A 19,234-nucleotide genomic window follows, 5' to 3' on the forward strand; every position below is an offset into this window, starting at 1 on the left:
TTCACAATACAATCTGTACAGATTAAGCTTAGTAAGAACTCGTATACAGACTTTGTAAAAATACGTATTTTCAAAATTTTCTGGTTTGTGTATGAATGTCTCCCTTTATAGAAAGATATTGTATTCTACAAATTGAGAAACGAAAAAGTTTTGTAAAAATCTTAACGCAATGTGGGAAAGTTTTGGACCTGTCATTAATTTGTTGAAATACAAATTTGGAAACCACCACGCTGCAGCGTGTCAAAATATTTCGATTTTGTGCTATTGTGATTTGCAGTGTGAAAAGAAGATGAATTGAAATGTCAAAGACTTGTCAGCGGAACAGCAGTGTAGTTTATAAACGTTTTTCATACATTTTCTTATTATCAATACCGAGTTTTCATAGAAAGTTAAATTTGATCAGGAAAGTATGGTCAACGATAAAAGACGCCGTTCACATTCAAGGGAACGCCGGGATAGAGATCGAGAGAGAGATCGCGAGCGTGACCGTGATAGGGATTATGAACGGGAGCGTGACCGAGATCGTGGCCGTGACCGGGAACGAGAACGGGAAAAGGAACGCAATAGACCTCGTTCTAGGTCTCGAGGAAGAGATCGAGATAAGGTCGCGGACAAACGTCGTTTAGAAGAAAAAGTGAAAGATGAAAAAGAGGAGAAAAAACCGAACATCAAAGAAGATTTGGAACTGGAAGATGTCAAATTGTATGACGAAAAGAACAAATTGACTAAAAAGGAACCACTTTCACTAGAAGAACTACTTGAAAAGAAGAAAAAGGAGGAGGAAACAAGAAGCAAGCCTGTTTTCCTGACAAAAGAGCAAAGAGCTGCCGAAGCCTTGAAACGACGTCAGGAGGAAGTAGCTGCTATGCGAAGTGCTCAAAGTGCTGCAACTGCTGCTGCAATTGCTGGAACCGATAATGCAAATAATGTGATATCACACACACAACTTAAAAATGAAAGAATGGATCGGAAAGACCGGGAACGAGATTATGATCGTCGTGACCGAGAAAAAGGAAGAGACCGGGACAGGGATCGAGATAGGGAGCGTGAGAGAGATAGAGACAAGGATAGGGATAGAGATAGTAAACGCGCAGAAGACCTTTCACACAAGGATAAAGAAAAGGAGTTGGAAGCGATACGTGAACGCTATTTGGGTATTATAAAGAAAAAGCGACGTGTACGCAGACTTAATGATCGGAAGTTTGTGTTCGATTGGGATGCTGGAGAAGATACCTCTATTGATTATAACAACTTATATAAGGAACGACATCACGTGCAATTTTTCGGTCGTGGTAATGTTGCAGGAATCGATATCAAAGAACAAAAGCGTACACAGAGTAAGTTTTATGGAGATCTATTAGAGAAACGACGTACAGAAGCCGAGAAGGAGCAAGAGAAGGTGCGATTAAAGAAGGTAAAACGCAAAGAAGACAAGCAAAAATGGGATGATCGTCATTGGTCTGAAAAAGCTCATGAAGAGATGACCGAACGCGATTGGCGTATTTTCAGAGAAGATTACAATATTACTATTAAAGGTGGTAAGATTCCGAATCCAATACGCAGTTGGGCGGAATCAGGTTTTCCAAAGGAAATAATAGAAATTATTGATAAAGTGGGATATAAAGAACCCACACCTATTCAACGACAAGCAATACCAATTGGTTTGCAAAATCGCGATATCATTGGTGTTGCAGAAACTGGTTCTGGTAAAACTCTAGCTTTTCTTATACCTCTGTTATCATGGATTCAGTCACTACCAAAAATAGAACGACTTGAAGATGCGGATCAAGGACCATACGCTATCATAATGGCACCAACACGCGAATTGGCACAACAAATAGAAGAAGAAACAATCAAATTTGGTCAACCACTGGGTATCCGAACGGTGGTTGTAGTAGGTGGTTTATCACGTGAAGAGCAAGGCTTTCGCCTCCGTTTGGGTTGTGAAATTGTTATTGCAACACCTGGTCGATTAATCGATGTTTTGGAGAACCGATACCTAGTTTTGAGCCAATGTACATATATAGTATTGGATGAAGCAGATCGTATGATTGATATGGGGTTTGAACCCGATGTACAAAAGATTCTTGAATACATGCCGGTAACAAACTTAAAACCCGACAGTGAGGAAGCTGAAGATGCGAGTAAATTGATGGAAAACTTCTACTCCAAAAAGAAGTATAGGTTAGTGTTTGCCATTATTTTTGTTATTCTTAATTATTAAAGTCACTTTTTCTTATTTTTTTAGACAAACTGTAATGTTTACAGCTACTATGCCTCCGGCTGTGGAACGTTTGGCAAGATCGTATTTGCGACGACCAGCGACTGTGTACATTGGTTCGGTAGGCAAGCCAACTGAACGTACCGAGCAAATCGTGTTCATGATGGGCGAACACGACAAGCGTAAGAAATTGATGGAAATACTTTCCAAGGGAATCGAACCGCCAGTCATTATTTTCGTCAATCAAAAGAAGGGCGCCGATGTTTTGGCCAAGGGCTTGGAAAAATTGGGCTACAATTCATGTACGCTTCACGGTGGTAAAGGACAAGAGCAACGTGAATACGCACTTGCAGCGCTTAAGTCCGGTGCCAAAGATATGCTCGTCGCAACAGATGTCGCTGGTCGTGGTATTGATATCAAAGATGTTTCGCTAGTCATCAATTATGATATGGCGAAAACAATTGAAGATTACACACATCGTATTGGTCGTACGGGTCGTGCTGGCAAGAATGGTGTAGCGATATCATTTGTCACCAAAGATGACAGCGCTCTCTTCTATGACCTTAAACAATGTGTAATGGCTAGCCCGGTGTCGATTTGTCCACCAGAGCTCATGAATCATCCAGATGCACAGCATAAGCCGGGCACAGTGGTTACTAAGAAGAGACGAGAGGAGAAAATATTTGCTTAAGTTAATACAACACCTCTAAGCTGTAGTAAATTCTAAACATTTTGTCATCCGGTTTTAAATAAATTAAGGTTCATTTAACTATGTTTAATACAGACATTTAACTCACCGATTACAAAAATATAATATTTTTATTTTATTAAATTTGTATAAGTTATAATTCTAATACATTATGCAATGCTATGACCTCAAAAGTCTTAGAAAGAAAGCAGTTCGACTCTGCTTAGAATTGATGGGTAAATATTTCTCATAAAAATCGAGTATTACTTCCTCTATTTTAAAGCCGAATTTTTGGTATAGTACAACGGCGGGATTAGAGGCGGATACATGCAACGTTATGTCCTTTGACATACAAGTCTAAAAATAAAAAAAAATTAATACATGTTTCAATAACCCAGAAGAAATTTCATGAAATAAGTCACCTGTATAAGATGATAAAGCATAAATGTACCTATGCCGCAACGTTGCCAATTGGGTCGGACGGCCATAAAGGAAATGTATGCCTCATTGAAACCGACATCAGGTACAAGAAAACCACAACCGACCACCAACTTTTTGTAGAGCGCTACCACACTGTAATCCGGATAGCTAAGGCATTCAGACACTATGCAATTAAAAAATAAATACGTGTAAGGTGTGTGGGAATGAGAGAATTAAAGTCACTTTTGTCTTACTGTCGATCCCAGGCCAAAAGGTTGTTTGCAGTAAAGCGTTGACTGCAGCGATGTGATTAGGACGCACATAACAAAAATCAATTGTTGAGCGAAACGGATACTGTTTATTAACAGTAAATTGGAGCTCGCACATTAGCTGAAAAATAGAAACTAAGTATGTATATCCAAAACTAAATACGGCAAAAGTATACTTTTAACCAAGGTGGAGCTATTTCCTTATCTCTGTAGATGAACGGATGTAAAATTCGGTGGGAATATGGCGATTCAAACATTTCATAGTCAAAAGATCCCGCGATTCTTGCGTAGAACGATTTGCGTATGTTGTCCGAAGAAAGCGATATAAGCTGCAAGAGTTTTAAGGAAGCGAGCGGTAATCATTTCTAACATCTCTTATATCCATTACTTGCCAATATTCAACATACCTGATATCTATCAATGATTTGTGCTTTGGCTTCGTTCGCTAGTGAATCGGTGTTCTTGCCATTTATTTGATCGTCTAGGTTGAAAAGTGGCTTGCCATGTTCACGTTTCCATTCACGAACACAAAGTTTTCTGTAGAACCTCCGTACATAGGCGGGAATATCAATTTTGCATTTTTCTTCCATATCGAATATTTTTCGTAACTTCAATAAAAGTTCGGTTTCTTCGTATTCACTCATCATTATTAAACTTTAATGATCATTATTACTTTTAAACAAATTCAAATCTTTATATTTTCATATATTACATACCTTTCAGCTTCCTGAAAAGGCTTCTTTTCAACGGTTTGGTTGTCTATATGATCTTCAGATACCTCGTCTTCTTCTATTAACCATGGCCAGTTCCGTCGAGGTGTTTTTGTGAAAAGACTAGGTTTGCAAACACTCATAATGGTCTTATTACCCTCAGCCTCATTGTCCGACTCAGGATTTTGAACTGTTCCCTTAGCTCTGCATGTGGCATCTTCGCTTTCCGATTGTTCTGCCTCAGATTTTATCTCTTTTTTGATTGTGTGATCCAATTGAGATAACAACGCTTGTTCGCCTACTGAGCTGCTAAGCTCTTTTCTTGGAGACTGGTTGAGCTGTTGAAAATTGGTTACTTGTACTATGCGCGGTTGATATTCATCGTCGTCATCTGGATCATTACTGTACTCAGATGGAGTTTGAATAGAATCTTCTTGAGACCTGCGAAAAATTGAAGATAGTATAGATAATGACGTTTTATAATAATTTACAAAATTACAATTGTTCAGAAGTTTCTAATGAGGACAATTTTTGTTCATGTCGATCGTCTGAATTGGAGAAGCCTTTGAATTTATCAGCTATAGGCTTTGCATTAGTGACATCAGAATCAATCTTGCTTTTCGCTTTTGATGGACTGAAATTATTTATATTATCATTGTGAGTTTCAAGTAGCGGCAGAAAATCAGTTTTTTCATCTCCACCACCGAGAGTGTCTGTGGAAATATTCGGCAAGGAATTGAATAAATCGTCGTTAGCTAAATTTTCTGCCAAAAAGTCCATTAAACTTGACTGAACAGTGTTAAGTGGTTGTTGTTGTTGTAAGTTTTTAATGTCATCATCAACTATATTAAGCTGCTTGGCTACTTTAGGGGTGCGACCCATATATGGTCTGCAGAGGAAAATAAATAATTATTTAAAAAATGTTAACAATATTCAAATTTGAAAATAATACATAGTACGGCTGCAACCATCAGCTATTGGTATCAAGTCATCATCGGAATCATTACGACGTTTGCGCTTGCTATCCTGTTGTTCATCAGCGCTATCAATATCCTCATGGATTTTCTTGTCATTGCGCATTTGTGAGCGCTTCTGACTAAATTCTTCATCTGCAATATCGTATAGACATAATTAATTCAGTGGGTTATCTTGTTTTCTTAAGCGTACTTACATTTTTTGTGAATAGCTTTTGGAGTTAAATTAGACTGAGCTAGACGCCACCAACCTGATTTTTGGATTGTTTCTTGGCCGGATAAAAAGAACTCGGGACTATAATGTGATAAGTTACCGGATATGGAACCAAACCAATTTTTGCGCCGTCGTCTACACGCAAACCATTTCATTATATATTTAATATTAATGATAATAGAGGAGGAAATAATTACTTACGTTCCTGGTTCCATTAAAAAGTCCCAATTCTTATTGATAAAACTCACAATATGCGAACGCCAATGGAAGAAGCCATGATGACTTAGGCCCTTTGATTTCACCGATAAATTGTATAGGGTCAAAACCACAATCATGAACCAGGACAAACGCTGACGCACGAAATTTTCGCGTGGAGCAGCGGTTTTAGCCGACATTGAGGTAGAAGGCGCATCATTTTGCAAATTCATACACGCCGCACAGGTGAAATCAAAGAAAACATCACCTAATAAATCACCAGGCCGACACGTGCGTAGGCACTTTGCGTGTACCACAGAATCACATTCTACGCACTCAAGACAATCTTCGTCCTCAGCAAGAGCCCGATTACAATAAGAGCAATGCATTAACGATATCAAAAATTGCAAAAGGAATTTGTAACTTTATTTAAGCGAATATTCACTATTTTGTTTAGAAGATCAGAAAGGGAATAAACGAATAAAACATCGCGGAGCACGCTGAAAACAAAGAAAACAAAAACACTTGCAGGGTTGCCGAACGTTTAATGTTTAGGAATAAAAACATGCAAACAATGAAATTATTAACAATATTTAGTACTTTGCATCTTAAGTAAACTTATCACACATTTTTGTAAACAATCGTTGAAAAACACATCAATATTTTTAAATTTTTTTTAACAGTCTATCAAAGTTCGACACTATTGTTTCAATATATATTTTGTGAATTTGTTGTAATCTAAAATATACGTGAATTCAACAAATTTGGTTTCGTATAAATTATTTATATACATACATATGTGTTATTGCTTATATAATGCCACGAGTCATAGTATATAATACCAATGCAGATAAGCAAGTACGTGACTTCAAGGAATTAGGTATATATGTACGGTCAACTACAAATTCCAAGTGACTAATTCTTGTGTACTTGCTTTTCCAGCTCCGGACGCTCAAGAACTGATAAGAGCAGCTATAGAGGCGCGGCGAATGGCTTATTGTCCGTACAGCAAATTTCAAGTAGGCGCAGCTATACAAACGGGAGATGGATCAATTTATACCGGTTGCAACATCGAAAACGGTGCATATCCGGCGGGAATTTGCGCCGAACGCACTGCTGCTTCCAAGGCGGTTAGCGATGGGAAGCGCGATTTCGTTGCCTGCGCAGTGGTGGCACAGCAAGAGAGCGGATTCACCACTCCATGTGGAGTATGTCGGCAATTCCTAGCTGAATTTGCTATGCAAAGAGATTTCCCACTATATTGTGCCAAACCAGCTTGTCCGCCGCTACATGTTCTAGTCACAAGTATTCGTGATCTCTTGCCTCGCAGCTTTTCTTTCCTAGGAAATAAATAAATTGATTACGAGTAATAATTGTAAACAACAAATATTGTTAAACAGCTACCTTTGGATGAACTATTATAATGCATGTACTATATTTTTCAATATATCAATGAATTTATTAAATTAGCTTTAATTTTTTATTTGATCATTTATTTGCTCTTTGATTCAGTCCGAATTGTGATACTATGGAACGGAAACGTAGTAGATCTGCCTTTAAACCGGAAATTCGTACTGTGAATTCAATTTCCATGCATTGAATTTAATGTAAACAATGTTGAATTATAGACATGACATATTTACATACATATACGTTCAATTAGTGCGGTTTTATGAATGTAAATGGTATTTAGATTTTTAGTAGCTAAACGAAACTTTACAATGAAATTACTCATCGTTCTTGCCACACAACATGTGTTTATTTTTTGTATAAGACACATCTACCAATGCATTTTTATTGGCTGTTATCTTGATTTTCCACCGCTATTGGTGGTGGCTCAGTTGCACTCTCCGAACTTTCTCAGCAAATATACGGCACTAGTCTACCGTTTATCTGTATTTGTTTGTAGAGAAAGCATTGATAAGGAGAGCAGAACGCTTGAAGAAGAAAGAAACTACAAATAGCTTTTTATACTAATTAGTTTTTTGGCCAGAAAGTTGACTGCGAAACAACATACAAATCTTTCAGTTGGCGATCATACTTTAAGGAGAATATACGCAACGCGCACTAGCCTCGTTGAGTTTTCAAAGTTCGTGCGAAATTGTGCTCTTGAAATTTTAAAATAGATATTGAATAATATATCAACTTTTCCATAAAATGGACATATATCAGGTCACGGGTTTGAAGAAACCAGAATATGTTGAACACATCGAAAAATACGGTGATTTGGGTGAGTGAATGCCATCCAGCTGTCTAACTGTTGTTAATTGAATGCTTCAAGTTAAACATTTGGTTTTAGAACTTTTTGTTATTCATGTATGTATGTATATATATATGTAAATCAAGTCCATATGTGTTAATTTACAGATGAACCTACCAAAGAACTGATACAAGCAGCGATTGCAGTCCAGAAGCACGCCTACGTACAATACAGTAACTTCTACGTTGGTGCTGCCTTCCGCACGAAAGACAACCGCATCTTTGCAGGTTGTAATATTGAAAACGCCAGTTTCACGCCCACGTCGTGTGCTGAACGCACCGCTATCAGCAAAGCCGTTTCGGAGGGATACCTAGAGTTTGTTGCAGGTGCAGTGGTCGCTTATCAGGAGAACTCCTTTACAACGCCGTGTGGCGTGTGTCGACAATTTATAATGGAGTTTGCGCCTAACGATATACCACTATTCATTACAAAATCGCAAATCAATGTTGAGAAGTCTGACGAAGATCTGGTGCTGTCGACATCCATCTATAATCTGCTGCCTCATGGTTTTCGCACGTATAAAAAGAATTGATTAATTACATAATGGAAAGACAAATATTTTAATCAATAGTTACTCTTTAATCATATCAAACTATGGACCTCACTTACACCGTTATTGCTGGCAATAATAATGGTTTAATGTATACATGTGTGTATGTATATTTAATTAAAAACTGGCAATAGCAAATATGTAGTATAGATGAAGTGTAATTTTGTACTAATCATAAATACACATAAATATTTAATTTTATTTACAGTTGTGTGCATATTATATATACATATATTAATTTTGACTCTTTTGTATTTTTATAGATATATCAGCAATATTGGGAGCTTTCAAGAAAGAGGGTTAAAGTGCAAAATAATTTCATTCTGAAAAAATATGTCTTTCATCCGCTTGAATGCAATTCGTTTTATCTCTGATAAAAGGCGATAAGCCTTGCAAATTTAATAACTTGAAAACCCTGAACCCCAACGGGTTTTTAGTGGTTTTCAGTTTCGTAATCTTTATCTAAACTTCGAAAATATGATTGTTGCCCAATTAATCAACTTTTTGCCCAGTGGTGCATTGTGATCACTTACATGTATATTATATAGAGTAGGCTCTCAATTTTTCGCTTTATAATATTCGATATCATTATTTTTCTCAGATTACTTAAAGAAATGGTACTAAAAACGAATTTCAGCTCGATTGCACATTCATAGGTTCATGTTATCGCGGGTTACCTGTAAATTATAAAAAATGTTATCATTCAGAGTAATTAATTTATATACTTCAACTTGACACTTGAAATAACTTGTATATCACAGCTATTGTGTTTTTATGATTAACAGACAAACATGCCACACGGATGTTAATAATATATTTTTACTAGCTTAAATTTGTAAACATAAAACTTCAACTTGCATATTCAGATAATTATATAATTGCATGGACGTACCGCAAACATACACGTGCAAAGGCTCTTTTATAAGCAGCAATAAAATATATACTAAAAGTAACAACAAATAAACAATAAATTTATATATAACTGTAAAACCACACGATTTATTCTGAAAATAACGTTACTTTAATATAAGTATTTGAATAAGAGTTCGATTTTTTAGACATATTTCAGCGTTCGCTCGCCGGAACCGTACACTTTGTATTCGGTTTCTTTCGATAACGGTGTTACTGGCTCGTATACCAAACGATTGTGTATGTGCGCCGTTTCAAAGTCGATGGTACGTTTAATTGGCTCAATATAATTGGCACGCACCTCCGTTGTCATGCCAGAGTTGGGTACATGTTGCACCAAGCTGGGGAACTCACAATGGCGTTTTGGGCATTCCTTTGCAGCTTTGTCATCACATTGCGTGTCATCGCGTCCGGGGAAAACACGCTTGATTTGTGTATTATATTTAGGCCAATTCCAAAATGTTATATTGTCATGTCGCGCCACGCTTCCCATCAACTCAGCGGGTGTGTAATGGACAAAGGAGAGGCGTGAAGTGGTTGCTGCCGGATCGAGTAATTTTGAGTAGCTCGGTTTAGCGCGATTAATGACGACTTTAGAAGCAGCCACAGGGGAGGGTAAAGCTATAGGCGTAGGTGGTGCAGGTGCTGCTTGCGGATTCCAAAGGAAATCCTGGTGCATGGTGCTGCAGGCTGGTCGCATTGGACGACTGATGAAACGTAGACGTCGATCTTCGTAATTCTTCATTAGTTGCACTTTTGGACCGAGCGAGGGATTAATCACTTTATTTGGGTCATCATACTGTAATCGAACATATAGTAAAATACTCACTATTTGCGACTCAAATACAATTTTTACTTACTTTCCATGTATAATTGGCTTTGTAGTCGCTGGTGCGCAGTTTCTCTAAGGTGGGGTCTATGCTATACGGTTTAGGTTCTTTGAATTTAGCATGCATATGGTTCCCCATCATCGTGTCAGTCATGTAGACATGACTCCGATAGGTGGAGGTACGCATGTCGTCCTTACACTCATCACTTGGCTTTTTGTAATCGATGAATCCAAAGTCATTCATTTTCAAAAGTCAACTATGCTTACAACAAAAATGCAATACAAAATATTTTTACGATAAAATTAGTATAAAATAAACGAATTTTGCTTGTTTCTGACGTATAACGGGAATCAAATAATTCAATAGATTGTATGAAATGTAGCTGTTATGGTTGCTAGGGTTCATTGTGCCTAATATTAAATGTGTATGTGTGTATACATTGATAATTAAATATGTGTGTAGGAAAAGAAGTCAACTGACCTTTTTTTTGGAGATTTGATGCTTCCAGGAAAATTGATTAGATATCTACAATGTGATTTAATATTCTTATTACTAATTACCATTTCCCGAAATTTTTGCTTTTAGTGGACTAATTTAAAGCGTTTGCAATTCACATTATACTGTAAATACTTTTATTTGAAATCAAGAAAAATTAAGCACTTTGGAATGATATTCGAATGCAGAACAGTATCAAATAATTTTAGAAAATCGTATTTTATCGTTATTTCGTCATACAAAAATCAATACGTAAATTTGGTTTAGAACAATAATACAATTTTAGAAATACTTCAGCTGTATACATAATATATTACATATCGTATATAAGCTAATATTCGTAATTATTATGTGGCTTTAATATATTTTGCGTGGCGTATATATGTAAATATGATGTATAAATGTATAAGGATGTTGAGAAGAATATAACAAGTACAAGTCAACAGTTCAGGCAATTTCTTTGAGCGCCAAAAGAGATTGGCGTAAATATTCATATTGAGTGCGTGCGTGCTTGATCTCCAGTTCAGCTAGTTCAACCAACCTGCGATTAAAAATAATTACAATAACTGCATATATTTACTACACAAATCTAAATATTGTACCCTTTCTTGAAGGCAGCTACGCGGCGATTGCGAAATCCAACTAATTCTTCCTTTCCACAAGCGGACATCGATTCAAATTTCTCACAGGCTTCTGCTTGGGCTGCTTCAGCCTATTTTCACAAGCAATGAAAGAAATATAAATATATATATGTAATGTTATGAAGCAGATAAAATCGGTTGTTTTGAACTCTTTCAAGCATGCGTAGTGTTAATTAGTTGTATCTGAGTACTGGATAATTTTGTGTGGTCTTTGGTGCGTTTTAGTTTTTCAATAATGGGTGTTATAATTAATAGGGATTGGCAATGCAAAACAAAAATACATTAGAATATAGTATAATGTGTATACAATTACATATAATATGAGTAAAAAAATAATACACCAAGTACCTCTTGAACATCCAAAGGCTGCATATGAATTCGTTGAAAGCAGTTTGTTTGGTTTTTGTATAGTTTGCATTTAAAAAGTGTGAATAGAAAGTTTTAATTTAAATATTGAACTAGTACAAAAAGTTATAAATAATTAAAACCGTGAATAAATTAAATAAATTGCGCGAATAATATAATGACAAAATACATAATAGTAAACAGTGGAGGAGACTATAAAAATGCAGACTATGTATAATCAATTAACGTTATAATAGCAAATAGGCGAGTGAAAAGAAATTTATGATATTAAAATTGGCGAGATGTCTTACAGCATGGACGTCCTTATTTTTGGCACGCGCTTTCTCTAAATTACGATTGGCCGCCTCATATGCGGCTAAACAACGTAAACGACGAATTAAGAGTGCTTTTGCTGCATCGCTGTCCCGCTGGTAGTAACGCAAGGTGTCCCCGAGTTTCAAGTCCTGATCGCTAGAGACGCGTGCTTCCAAGTTCTTAAAAATTATTATGAAATTACATTTGAAATTTTACGTTTTCTTTTATTACATTCAAACATACCTTAATTTTTTCAAAGATTTCGGCTGATTTAGCACAAAAGGTTTCCATGCTTCCTTTTTCTGCGGTTGATAGTTGCATCAACGCGTTTGAGATTTTTTGGTGGCATTCACTGACTTCTTTATGACGTTGTGTCATTTTTTCAGTTCGTACGGCAGCATCGCGCAGATGTCCATGATACTCAATGAGAAATTGTAGCTCATTTTCAAAGAAATCATTTACGTCTCGCACTGTTGCACTCATTAATATTTCGTCTGTTGTCTTTCCTAACGATTTAACAAAACCACCGAAAATAGCCATTTTCTTACGCGGTTTTGCACAGAGATCCTGATCATACTCTAGGAACACTTTTAAATGCTGATCCACACGAAATACCGGATGATTTGCGAGTCGACGCAAGAAAACTTCATGCATGGCTACTGTTTTCTTGAAGGTGGCCAAGTATTCGCTTAAGTAAAAATGTAATCAGAAAATAATAATATTATTATTGACTTCGGCACTTACGCTTCGAGTTCGGATTTCATTTTCTTAAATTCTTCCTTTGTCATATTGCCTTCGCCCTCTCCCAGCCGCTGTAATTTCTCTCGTGAGGCATCGAAGTCAGGGCGTGGCGGGCATGGTGGTATCTATTTAATGGAAATTAGTTATTTCGTTTCTGCTCGATAATTATTAAAAACTTACAATATAACCGGCATATTCTTCATTTTCTTCGAACCGGTCATGCAACCAAACAAATTCCTCGTGCTGACGTACCACATTATTGTCTTGTTTCACAAAACCGGGCAAGGTTGTTCGCGTGTGCACGGTAAACTTAACTTTATCTTTTTCGCTCAAAGCATCGGAAATTTCCACATGCAAAGTATTTTCCGCAAGCGCAGCAGGTGTGATTGCTGATGAAGACGACTCGGAGGTGACAGTACCACTGCCGTTATTTGTATTAGTTGTTAAAGGATTACCGCCTTCGGTTTCCCGTTGTGTATTGGGAGAAGAAACTTCCATTATTGTTGGATTGTTGGTTGAAATGCTGTTCTCTACGCCTAGTGGCGTATTTTTGGCCAGATTTTCAACCGTTGCTAAGTCATCCGTTCCGTCCTGAAAAATCAGATTTTGAGGAAAATCTTGTAAAAATACTTATACGAATTGTAATTTCAGTCTTATCTGGTCTGGTGCTTAACAAAAAATGAACAAAAGATATTGACAAACGGCTGTATAGACGTATGAAATTAAAAAAAAAAAGGGAGGATGTCTTTGACTCATGCAAGTGGTCACTGATATCAGAAAATGTTTTTTTTTTTTATGAAAATACTGGAACCAGATTTACAGCATATAAAATATATACACATTTAGCTTACCATCATTGTTCTGAATTTATTTCAATGTTTTTTCTATTCTAAATTTCCCTAAAACACAACAAATAAATATATTTTATCTGAAAACTTTGAACGTTGCAACTTTCTGTATTCCACTTTCTTCTACCTTCGCCTATAATTATTTGATTACCTCTTCATTTTTTAATAAATAAAGTCAAAAGAAAGAGTGAATATTTATTTGTTTGTCAGTTTTTCGATCAGCTGTGAAATGGCCCAGAGATGTCATTCATATTAATGGAATTAAAACCGGTTATTTGAAAGAATGTACCCGGCAAGTCATAACCGAAATTCCAGTGCACTGGAAGAATTAGCAGGGAACTAACTGATACATACGGTATCACTCGTACGTCCTGTGGATGAACCATCGTACTTACACAAAAGTTTCAGCTGCTTCTAACAATTCGGCCTGAAGAAACCCATAGGAACTTTAATGGATATCTTTGGTAGCTCCCTGAGGCAATTGACGTATGAATTCAACGAAAATTGATTTGCAGTGAATTTATGAGAAAAATTTGAACTCTTGGTTAATGCCTTTTAAGTGCGACTTCACATACTAATGGTTAATTTTGTTAAATCTTATTAGATTAATTAATTTTTTGTAACAAATATTTTTAGATTTGTAAGAATAATATGCACAAACCTACCTGCATATTTACTAACACACATTTTATGTTTACACTTTCAACAGAGCCCCAGTTTCTATACACCGAATATCTCTTGAATCGCGTATTTGATAATTTTGATTTGGGTTCTTGAGACTTTTGAAGGATATTGCTATAAAAATTCAACATAATTTCGTTGTATTAACAAAAAAACGAAAACGAAGATATAACAATGATTACAAAACAATTACGCAGAACAACGTGTTACGACTGAAACCAGCAAAAAATGCATTAATGCCGAAGCCCTTGAATCACTTCTAACAAATAACTGTAAATTGAGTAAGCAGGATAAGTTGAATATATTTGTATGAGTATACAAATGTACAAACAATAAAAATGAATATGTTGGGTATTCACAAAGAATTGTTAATGGATAGCTATTTCAATTTTATATTTTTTTTTTTAGTTTTTGTAATAAAATATAATAAAATTTCTATTATAAAACATTTCATAAATGCTTTGCGCTATTTTTATTGTTAATTTTGTACATCGATTCTATCATCTTCAGATTGACAATAAGTTACATGAATCCTTATGCAATAATATTTCTAATATCAATAATATTGGCATATCTCCAGTTCAGCATTTGATTTTGTAGTTTGAAAATATAAATTGTGATATTGTTATTTATTATTTTCAAAAAATAACATATTATACTTAAATAAGTAATTTTTGCACAAGATCCTGAAAATTTACATAAATTTTATTAAATATTCGTATAAAAATAAATAAGGTCTAATTTCGACCCCGATTATTTGTACTAAAAACGCTGTTTTGGCACACTTCGGCATCGATTTTTCATCCTTCTTTTAGCCAAATTTTCACTATACTCGAAAATATCGCTGCCATTCATATTCAGTTTAGTTCAGTCCAGTCCATCGTGTATTTTAGTCAGCGGAAAACTTTACGTACACACCATACGAAAGTAAGTGGTTTTTGTGATCCACATTTTCCTTACTTCCCATTAGTTTTGTAACGCATAAAAGCCAAAAGAAGTTAATTCAATACTTCGTCTACAATTTTGTAATATTTTCAATGGAAATAGTGTGCTTTTTACTGGTGAAAAGTAGAATTTAAGTTTGGTAATTTCCATCAAGTGCAATGGGTGAAAAATTGCAAGTGCCAAATGGTGAAAAATCGAATTTTCTTTTACCCAATTGCGAAATTTAAGAGAGCAAAAGAGCGAGCTGTAGCAGAGAAATAATTGAGGAAGAGAGTGCGTGAACTATGCAGAGTATGCTGCGTATATTTTCGCTGAATACATTTGTATACATGTGAGGGGGGAGGAGATAATCAAAATGCTTTGGCCTAATAATAATGACATTTGAAAAATGTGAATATACAATTAAGTACAAGTACCTTTACTAATTTATGAATGCGAATTTTCATTAGTACTTCAAGTGCTCTCTAATAAAGTTCTCTAATTTCGGTATAAAACAAAAAAAGCAAGTGTTGTTGTTGTGCAAGCGGAAAAATCGATAATCAAATATTACTCAATGCCTTAATGTTATCTAAAGTTTTTCATGCTAATATTTTGGAATAATGTTTTCCAGGAAATATAAAATATGTCGACTTTGAAGTGTTATCAAGAGGAGGAGCGAGAGTCTCAATATGGTCGTGTCTTCGCCGTTTCCGGTCCCGGTGAGTAATAGATTATACAATTATAACAGTGTATATGTGAATGCCAGTAACATTGAAGTTGGTGGTCTTTCCTAGAGTTTTATTAAATTTACAGTTTAAAGGTGAAAAGCATTTAAAAGAGAAATAATTGAAACCTTGAGCACTTGAAAAAAAATCTTCATTCAAAATATTTCATTTCATTTTGTTTAGTTGTTACTGCGGAGCGTATGTCCGGATCGGCTATGTACGAATTGGTGCGTGTGGGTTATTATGAACTGGTCGGTGAAATTATTCGACTGGAAGGCGATATGGCCACCATCCAAGTGTACGAAGAAACTTCCGGCGTAACTGTTGGTGACCCAGTGTTGAGGACCGGTAAACCGCTATCGGTTGAATTGGGTCCTGGCATTTTGGGCAGTATTTTTGATGGTATACAACGTCCACTTAAGGATATTGGCGAGAGCAGCGGTTCCATTTATATACCAAAAGGTGTGAATATTCCTTCGCTTTCGCGTACCGAAGCTTGGGATTTCAATCCGACAAATGTGCGTGTCGGTTCTCACATTACTGGCGGTGATCTGTACGGTATTGTTCATGAGAATACGCTTGTAAAGCATCGTTTGATTGTTGGACCTCGTTGCAAGGGTACTGTACGATATATTGCGCCAGCCGGTAATTACACAGTGGAAGACGTGATTTTGGAAACGGAATTCGATGGTGAAATCACCAAACATACCATGTTACAAGTATGGCCAGTACGTCAGCCTCGTCCTGTCACCGAAAAGCTACCTGCAAACCATCCACTTTTTACAGGACAACGTGTTTTGGATTCACTATTTCCTTGCGTGCAAGGTGGTACCACCGCCATTCCCGGAGCTTTTGGTTGCGGTAAAACTGTAATTTCACAGGTAAGATTTTCATTTGGAGATTTCTTGAATCATATTATTTACACACTCGTTTATCTGCAGGCACTGTCTAAATATTCGAATTCCGATGTCATTATTTACGTTGGTTGCGGTGAGCGTGGCAATGAAATGTCCGAAGTACTTCGCGATTTTCCCGAACTTACTTGTGAAATTGATGGAGTCGTTGAATCGATTATGAAGCGTACTGCTTTGGTTGCGAACACCTCCAACATGCCTGTCGCTGCACGTGAGGCCTCCATTTACACCGGTATCACACTTTCTGAATATTTCCGAGATATGGGCTACAATGTTGCTATGATGGCTGACTCTACTTCACGTTGGGCTGAAGCGCTTCGTGAAATTTCCGGTCGTTTGGCTGAAATGCCTGCCGATTCTGGTTACCCCGCCTACTTGGGTGCTCGTCTCGCTTCCTTCTACGAGCGTGCTGGACGCGTCAAATGTTTAGGTAATCCTGAACGCGAAGGCTCCGTCTCCATTGTCGGTGCTGTATCGCCACCTGGTGGTGATTTCTCAGATCCCGTCACATCCGCCACGTTGGGTATCGTACAAGTGTTCTGGGGTTTGGATAAGAAATTGGCTCAACGTAAGCATTTCCCTTCCATCAACTGGTTGATTTCCTACTCGAAATACATGCGCGCCCTGGATGAATATTATGATAAGAATTTCCCTGAGTTTGTACCACTTCGTACAAAAGTTAAAGAAATTTTACAAGAGGAAGAGGATCTCTCTGAGATTGTACAACTGGTGGGTAAAGCATCTCTGGCTGAAACTGATAAAATTACATTGGAAGTGGCAAAATTAGTTAAAGATGACTTTTTACAACAAAACTCATACTCGCCATATGATCGCGTGTGTCCATTTTACAAGACAGTGGGTATGTTAAGAAATATGCTGGCTTTCTATGAGCTCGCTCGCCATGCTGTAGAATCCACTGCCCAATCAGACAACAAAATCACATGGAATGTAATACGTGATGCGATGGGAAATATCCTCTACCAGCTGTCTTCAATGAAATTTAAGGTAATTTTTGTTTGATATAGAGATATATATTTTAGTGAGGTATATAGATCTTTAATTTTCTTATAATGAATTGAACACAGGATCCAGTCAAGGATGGCGAGGCGAAAATCAAAGCGGACTATGAACAACTTCACGAAGACTTACAGCAAGCTTTTAGAAATCTAGAGGACTAAGTCTCTGAAAAGGAGGAGGGAAAGCTAAATACAAAAACTACATCCAAAGCCAAGTAATATAAAGTAGAGAATTTCGGTTTAAGCAAACCATCGAAATATTTCAGTTAATCCATTTAGCGTATAACTGACGTATTTACATATTTACAGCTAGTCATTTCAACTAGTCATTACGTGTTATCGTAATATTTGTGGAAATAAACTTAGGATCAGTTTAAACATAAATATACAAAATAGTATTCACCCTTAATTTACCTCTTAATGTCCTTTAAGCAAGTGTTAATATATCTTAAACAGTATAATGGGAAGTATGGTGACAACGGAAACGAATCACCAGTGAAAGACGAACAATAACTAGTGGCTAATAAATAACAAATGTATAAGCAAACGAACCAAAGAAACTTCAACTACAAAAAACAAAACTATTTACCTATATATATGAACATTATGAGAAACTGTTACTGCAAATAATAACTAAATTAAATTAACGAATATTTAAAAGTAATTGTTACATTTCAAAGAATTTGGCAAGAAATTAATTTTCGTATAACTCTTATACATACATATGTGCGTCTAGTGGATTTATGTATTTTTAAAATGTTAAGACCAGTTAAATACTATTGAAAATTTTAATTTTTTGCGTTGTTTGTTATATGTATATATTAAGACCTAAAGGGCTTGCAAATCGTCTTTAGCGTTTCTAAAAGCAAACAATTTTATTTGCTTTCCGTTTGACTGTTCTAGGTTATTTATTTATTGTAAAATAAAACAGTTTACATAGAGATTAAAGCGAATGTTTATGCGTATGTATTATCCATGTTAATAAATAAAAAACAATAACGCTTACCGGGTTGTTCATTATTTTTAGGGGGAGGGTAACATACGCACAGATTTTACTCTTTCATGCGATAAAAAATAATATTATAAATTTCTTGTAATTAGGTGAAAAATGTCAGATAGCAGTGGCAAGGGTATATATATATGTACATAACTGAAATAAGTAAACAATACAACAAAAAATAAGATTTCTAGGTTATTGCTGAATAATTTTTGTTTCGAAACTCTTGATTGTTGAACTTAATACGTAATACTGAGAGTATCCAAGAAAATTTATGATTTTCAAAAGTTTTGTTAGACCAAACTTAGACTTTAACTTAAAGTATTTTTTTTGCTTATTTATTATTTCATCA

General features: G+C 36.0%; 7 protein-coding genes across 9 annotated transcripts; 4 read left to right on the forward strand and 3 right to left on the reverse strand.

The window, feature by feature from the left end:
- Positions 1-294: 294 nt before the first annotated feature.
- LOC105230738 (probable ATP-dependent RNA helicase DDX23) lies at positions 295-3,000 on the forward strand. Its single transcript, XM_011211701.4, has 2 exons — positions 295-2,184; positions 2,249-3,000. Exons 1-2 carry the CDS (start codon positions 410-412, stop codon positions 2,910-2,912), a joined length of 2,439 nt encoding a protein of 812 aa, XP_011210003.2. The 5' UTR covers positions 295-409; the 3' UTR covers positions 2,913-3,000.
- Positions 3,001-3,077: 77 nt separating this feature from the next.
- On the reverse strand, positions 3,078-6,224 carry LOC105230737 (cysteine-rich protein 2-binding protein). The gene is made up of 10 exons (XM_011211700.4): positions 5,698-6,224; positions 5,480-5,631; positions 5,261-5,417; positions 4,808-5,197; positions 4,315-4,749; positions 4,006-4,252; positions 3,775-3,927; positions 3,584-3,719; positions 3,332-3,513; positions 3,078-3,266 (listed from the first exon to the last, which is right to left on the reverse strand). The coding sequence occupies exons 1-10, from the start codon at positions 6,078-6,080 to the stop codon at positions 3,090-3,092; spliced, it is 2,412 nt and encodes an 803-aa protein (XP_011210002.2). The 5' UTR covers positions 6,081-6,224; the 3' UTR covers positions 3,078-3,089.
- Positions 6,225-6,373: 149 nt separating this feature from the next.
- On the forward strand, positions 6,374-7,160 carry LOC105230736 (cytidine deaminase). The gene is made up of 2 exons (XM_011211699.4): positions 6,374-6,571; positions 6,634-7,160. The coding sequence occupies exons 1-2, from the start codon at positions 6,508-6,510 to the stop codon at positions 7,044-7,046; spliced, it is 477 nt and encodes a 158-aa protein (XP_011210001.1). The 5' UTR covers positions 6,374-6,507; the 3' UTR covers positions 7,047-7,160.
- A 524-nt stretch (positions 7,161-7,684) lies between these two features.
- Positions 7,685-8,745, forward strand: LOC105230735 (cytidine deaminase). Its single transcript, XM_011211698.4, has 2 exons — positions 7,685-7,921; positions 8,059-8,745. The coding sequence occupies exons 1-2, from the start codon at positions 7,849-7,851 to the stop codon at positions 8,481-8,483; spliced, it is 498 nt and encodes a 165-aa protein (XP_011210000.1). The 5' UTR covers positions 7,685-7,848; the 3' UTR covers positions 8,484-8,745.
- Positions 8,746-9,532: 787 nt separating this feature from the next.
- On the reverse strand, positions 9,533-10,536 carry LOC105230734 (uncharacterized). The gene is made up of 2 exons (XM_011211697.4): positions 10,271-10,536; positions 9,533-10,209 (listed from the first exon to the last, which is right to left on the reverse strand). Exons 1-2 carry the CDS (start codon positions 10,481-10,483, stop codon positions 9,556-9,558), a joined length of 867 nt encoding a protein of 288 aa, XP_011209999.1. The 5' UTR covers positions 10,484-10,536; the 3' UTR covers positions 9,533-9,555.
- Positions 10,537-10,935: 399 nt separating this feature from the next.
- LOC105230733 (sorting nexin-6) lies at positions 10,936-14,575 on the reverse strand. Of its 3 annotated transcripts, none has more exons than XM_011211693.4 (8): positions 14,291-14,575; positions 12,958-13,368; positions 12,781-12,902; positions 12,280-12,724; positions 12,033-12,215; positions 11,725-11,742; positions 11,338-11,447; positions 10,936-11,276 (listed from the first exon to the last, which is right to left on the reverse strand). In XM_011211693.4, the coding sequence occupies exons 1-8, from the start codon at positions 14,435-14,437 to the stop codon at positions 11,183-11,185; spliced, it is 1,530 nt and encodes a 509-aa protein (XP_011209995.2). In that variant the 5' UTR covers positions 14,438-14,575; the 3' UTR covers positions 10,936-11,182. The 3 variants fall into 3 exon arrangements, with proteins under 3 accessions (XP_011209995.2, XP_011209998.1, XP_011209996.2); XM_011211696.4 differs by lacking the exon at positions 14,291-14,575 and adding an exon at positions 13,629-13,831; XM_011211694.4 differs by lacking the exon at positions 11,725-11,742 and having other exon boundaries at positions 14,291-14,452.
- Positions 14,576-15,112: 537 nt separating this feature from the next.
- Positions 15,113-18,890, forward strand: LOC105230732 (V-type proton ATPase catalytic subunit A). Its single transcript, XM_011211692.4, has 5 exons — positions 15,113-15,233; positions 15,862-15,949; positions 16,139-16,836; positions 16,897-17,874; positions 17,955-18,890. Exons 2-5 carry the CDS (start codon positions 15,874-15,876, stop codon positions 18,045-18,047), a joined length of 1,845 nt encoding a protein of 614 aa, XP_011209994.1. The 5' UTR covers positions 15,113-15,233; positions 15,862-15,873; the 3' UTR covers positions 18,048-18,890.
- The last annotated feature ends 344 nt before the right edge of the window (positions 18,891-19,234 follow it).

This window comes from Bactrocera dorsalis, chromosome 1, assembly GCF_023373825.1.
Source record: "Bactrocera dorsalis isolate Fly_Bdor chromosome 1, ASM2337382v1, whole genome shotgun sequence".
Taxonomy (NCBI): Eukaryota; Metazoa; Arthropoda; class Insecta; order Diptera; family Tephritidae; genus Bactrocera; species Bactrocera dorsalis.

What these genes read in the sequence shown, in the direction of transcription:
- LOC105230736 (XM_011211699.4), top strand. Translation starts at nt 6,508, where the DNA reads ATGCCACGAGTCATAGTATATAATACCAATGCAGATAAGCAAGTACGT. An exon ending in ACGTGACTTCAAGGAATTAG is followed by an intron (nt 6,572 to 6,633) that starts GTATATATGTAC and finishes TTGCTTTTCCAG; the next exon opens with CTCCGGACGCTCAAGAACTG.
- LOC105230732 (XM_011211692.4), top strand. Translation starts at nt 15,874, where the DNA reads ATGTCGACTTTGAAGTGTTATCAAGAGGAGGAGCGAGAGTCTCAATAT. An exon ending in CTTCGCCGTTTCCGGTCCCG is followed by an intron (nt 15,950 to 16,138) that starts GTGAGTAATAGA and finishes CATTTTGTTTAG; the next exon opens with TTGTTACTGCGGAGCGTATG. An exon ending in TGTCTTCAATGAAATTTAAG is followed by an intron (nt 17,875 to 17,954) that starts GTAATTTTTGTT and finishes AATTGAACACAG; the next exon opens with GATCCAGTCAAGGATGGCGA.
- LOC105230733 (XM_011211693.4), bottom strand. Translation starts at nt 14,437, where the DNA reads ATGTTGAATTTTTATAGCAATATCCTTCAAAAGTCTCAAGAACCCAAA. An exon ending in GTGTGTTAGTAAATATGCAG is followed by an intron (nt 13,369 to 14,290) that starts GTAGGTTTGTGC and finishes CTGATTTTTCAG; the next exon opens with GACGGAACGGATGACTTAGC. An exon ending in GTAGCTGCCTTCAAGAAAGG is followed by an intron (nt 11,277 to 11,337) that starts GTACAATATTTA and finishes TTTTAATCGCAG; the next exon opens with GTTGGTTGAACTAGCTGAAC.
- LOC105230738 (XM_011211701.4), top strand. Translation starts at nt 410, where the DNA reads ATGGTCAACGATAAAAGACGCCGTTCACATTCAAGGGAACGCCGGGAT. An exon ending in TACTCCAAAAAGAAGTATAG is followed by an intron (nt 2,185 to 2,248) that starts GTTAGTGTTTGC and finishes TTATTTTTTTAG; the next exon opens with ACAAACTGTAATGTTTACAG.
- LOC105230734 (XM_011211697.4), bottom strand. Translation starts at nt 10,483, where the DNA reads ATGAATGACTTTGGATTCATCGATTACAAAAAGCCAAGTGATGAGTGT. An exon ending in AAGCCAATTATACATGGAAA is followed by an intron (nt 10,210 to 10,270) that starts GTAAGTAAAAAT and finishes GTTCGATTACAG; the next exon opens with TATGATGACCCAAATAAAGT.
- LOC105230735 (XM_011211698.4), top strand. Translation starts at nt 7,849, where the DNA reads ATGGACATATATCAGGTCACGGGTTTGAAGAAACCAGAATATGTTGAA. An exon ending in CGAAAAATACGGTGATTTGG is followed by an intron (nt 7,922 to 8,058) that starts GTGAGTGAATGC and finishes GTTAATTTACAG; the next exon opens with ATGAACCTACCAAAGAACTG.
- LOC105230737 (XM_011211700.4), bottom strand. Translation starts at nt 6,080, where the DNA reads ATGCATTGCTCTTATTGTAATCGGGCTCTTGCTGAGGACGAAGATTGT. An exon ending in CCTTTTCAGGAAGCTGAAAG is followed by an intron (nt 4,253 to 4,314) that starts GTATGTAATATA and finishes TGATCATTAAAG; the next exon opens with TTTAATAATGATGAGTGAAT. An exon ending in AAATCATTGATAGATATCAG is followed by an intron (nt 3,928 to 4,005) that starts GTATGTTGAATA and finishes AAACTCTTGCAG; the next exon opens with CTTATATCGCTTTCTTCGGA.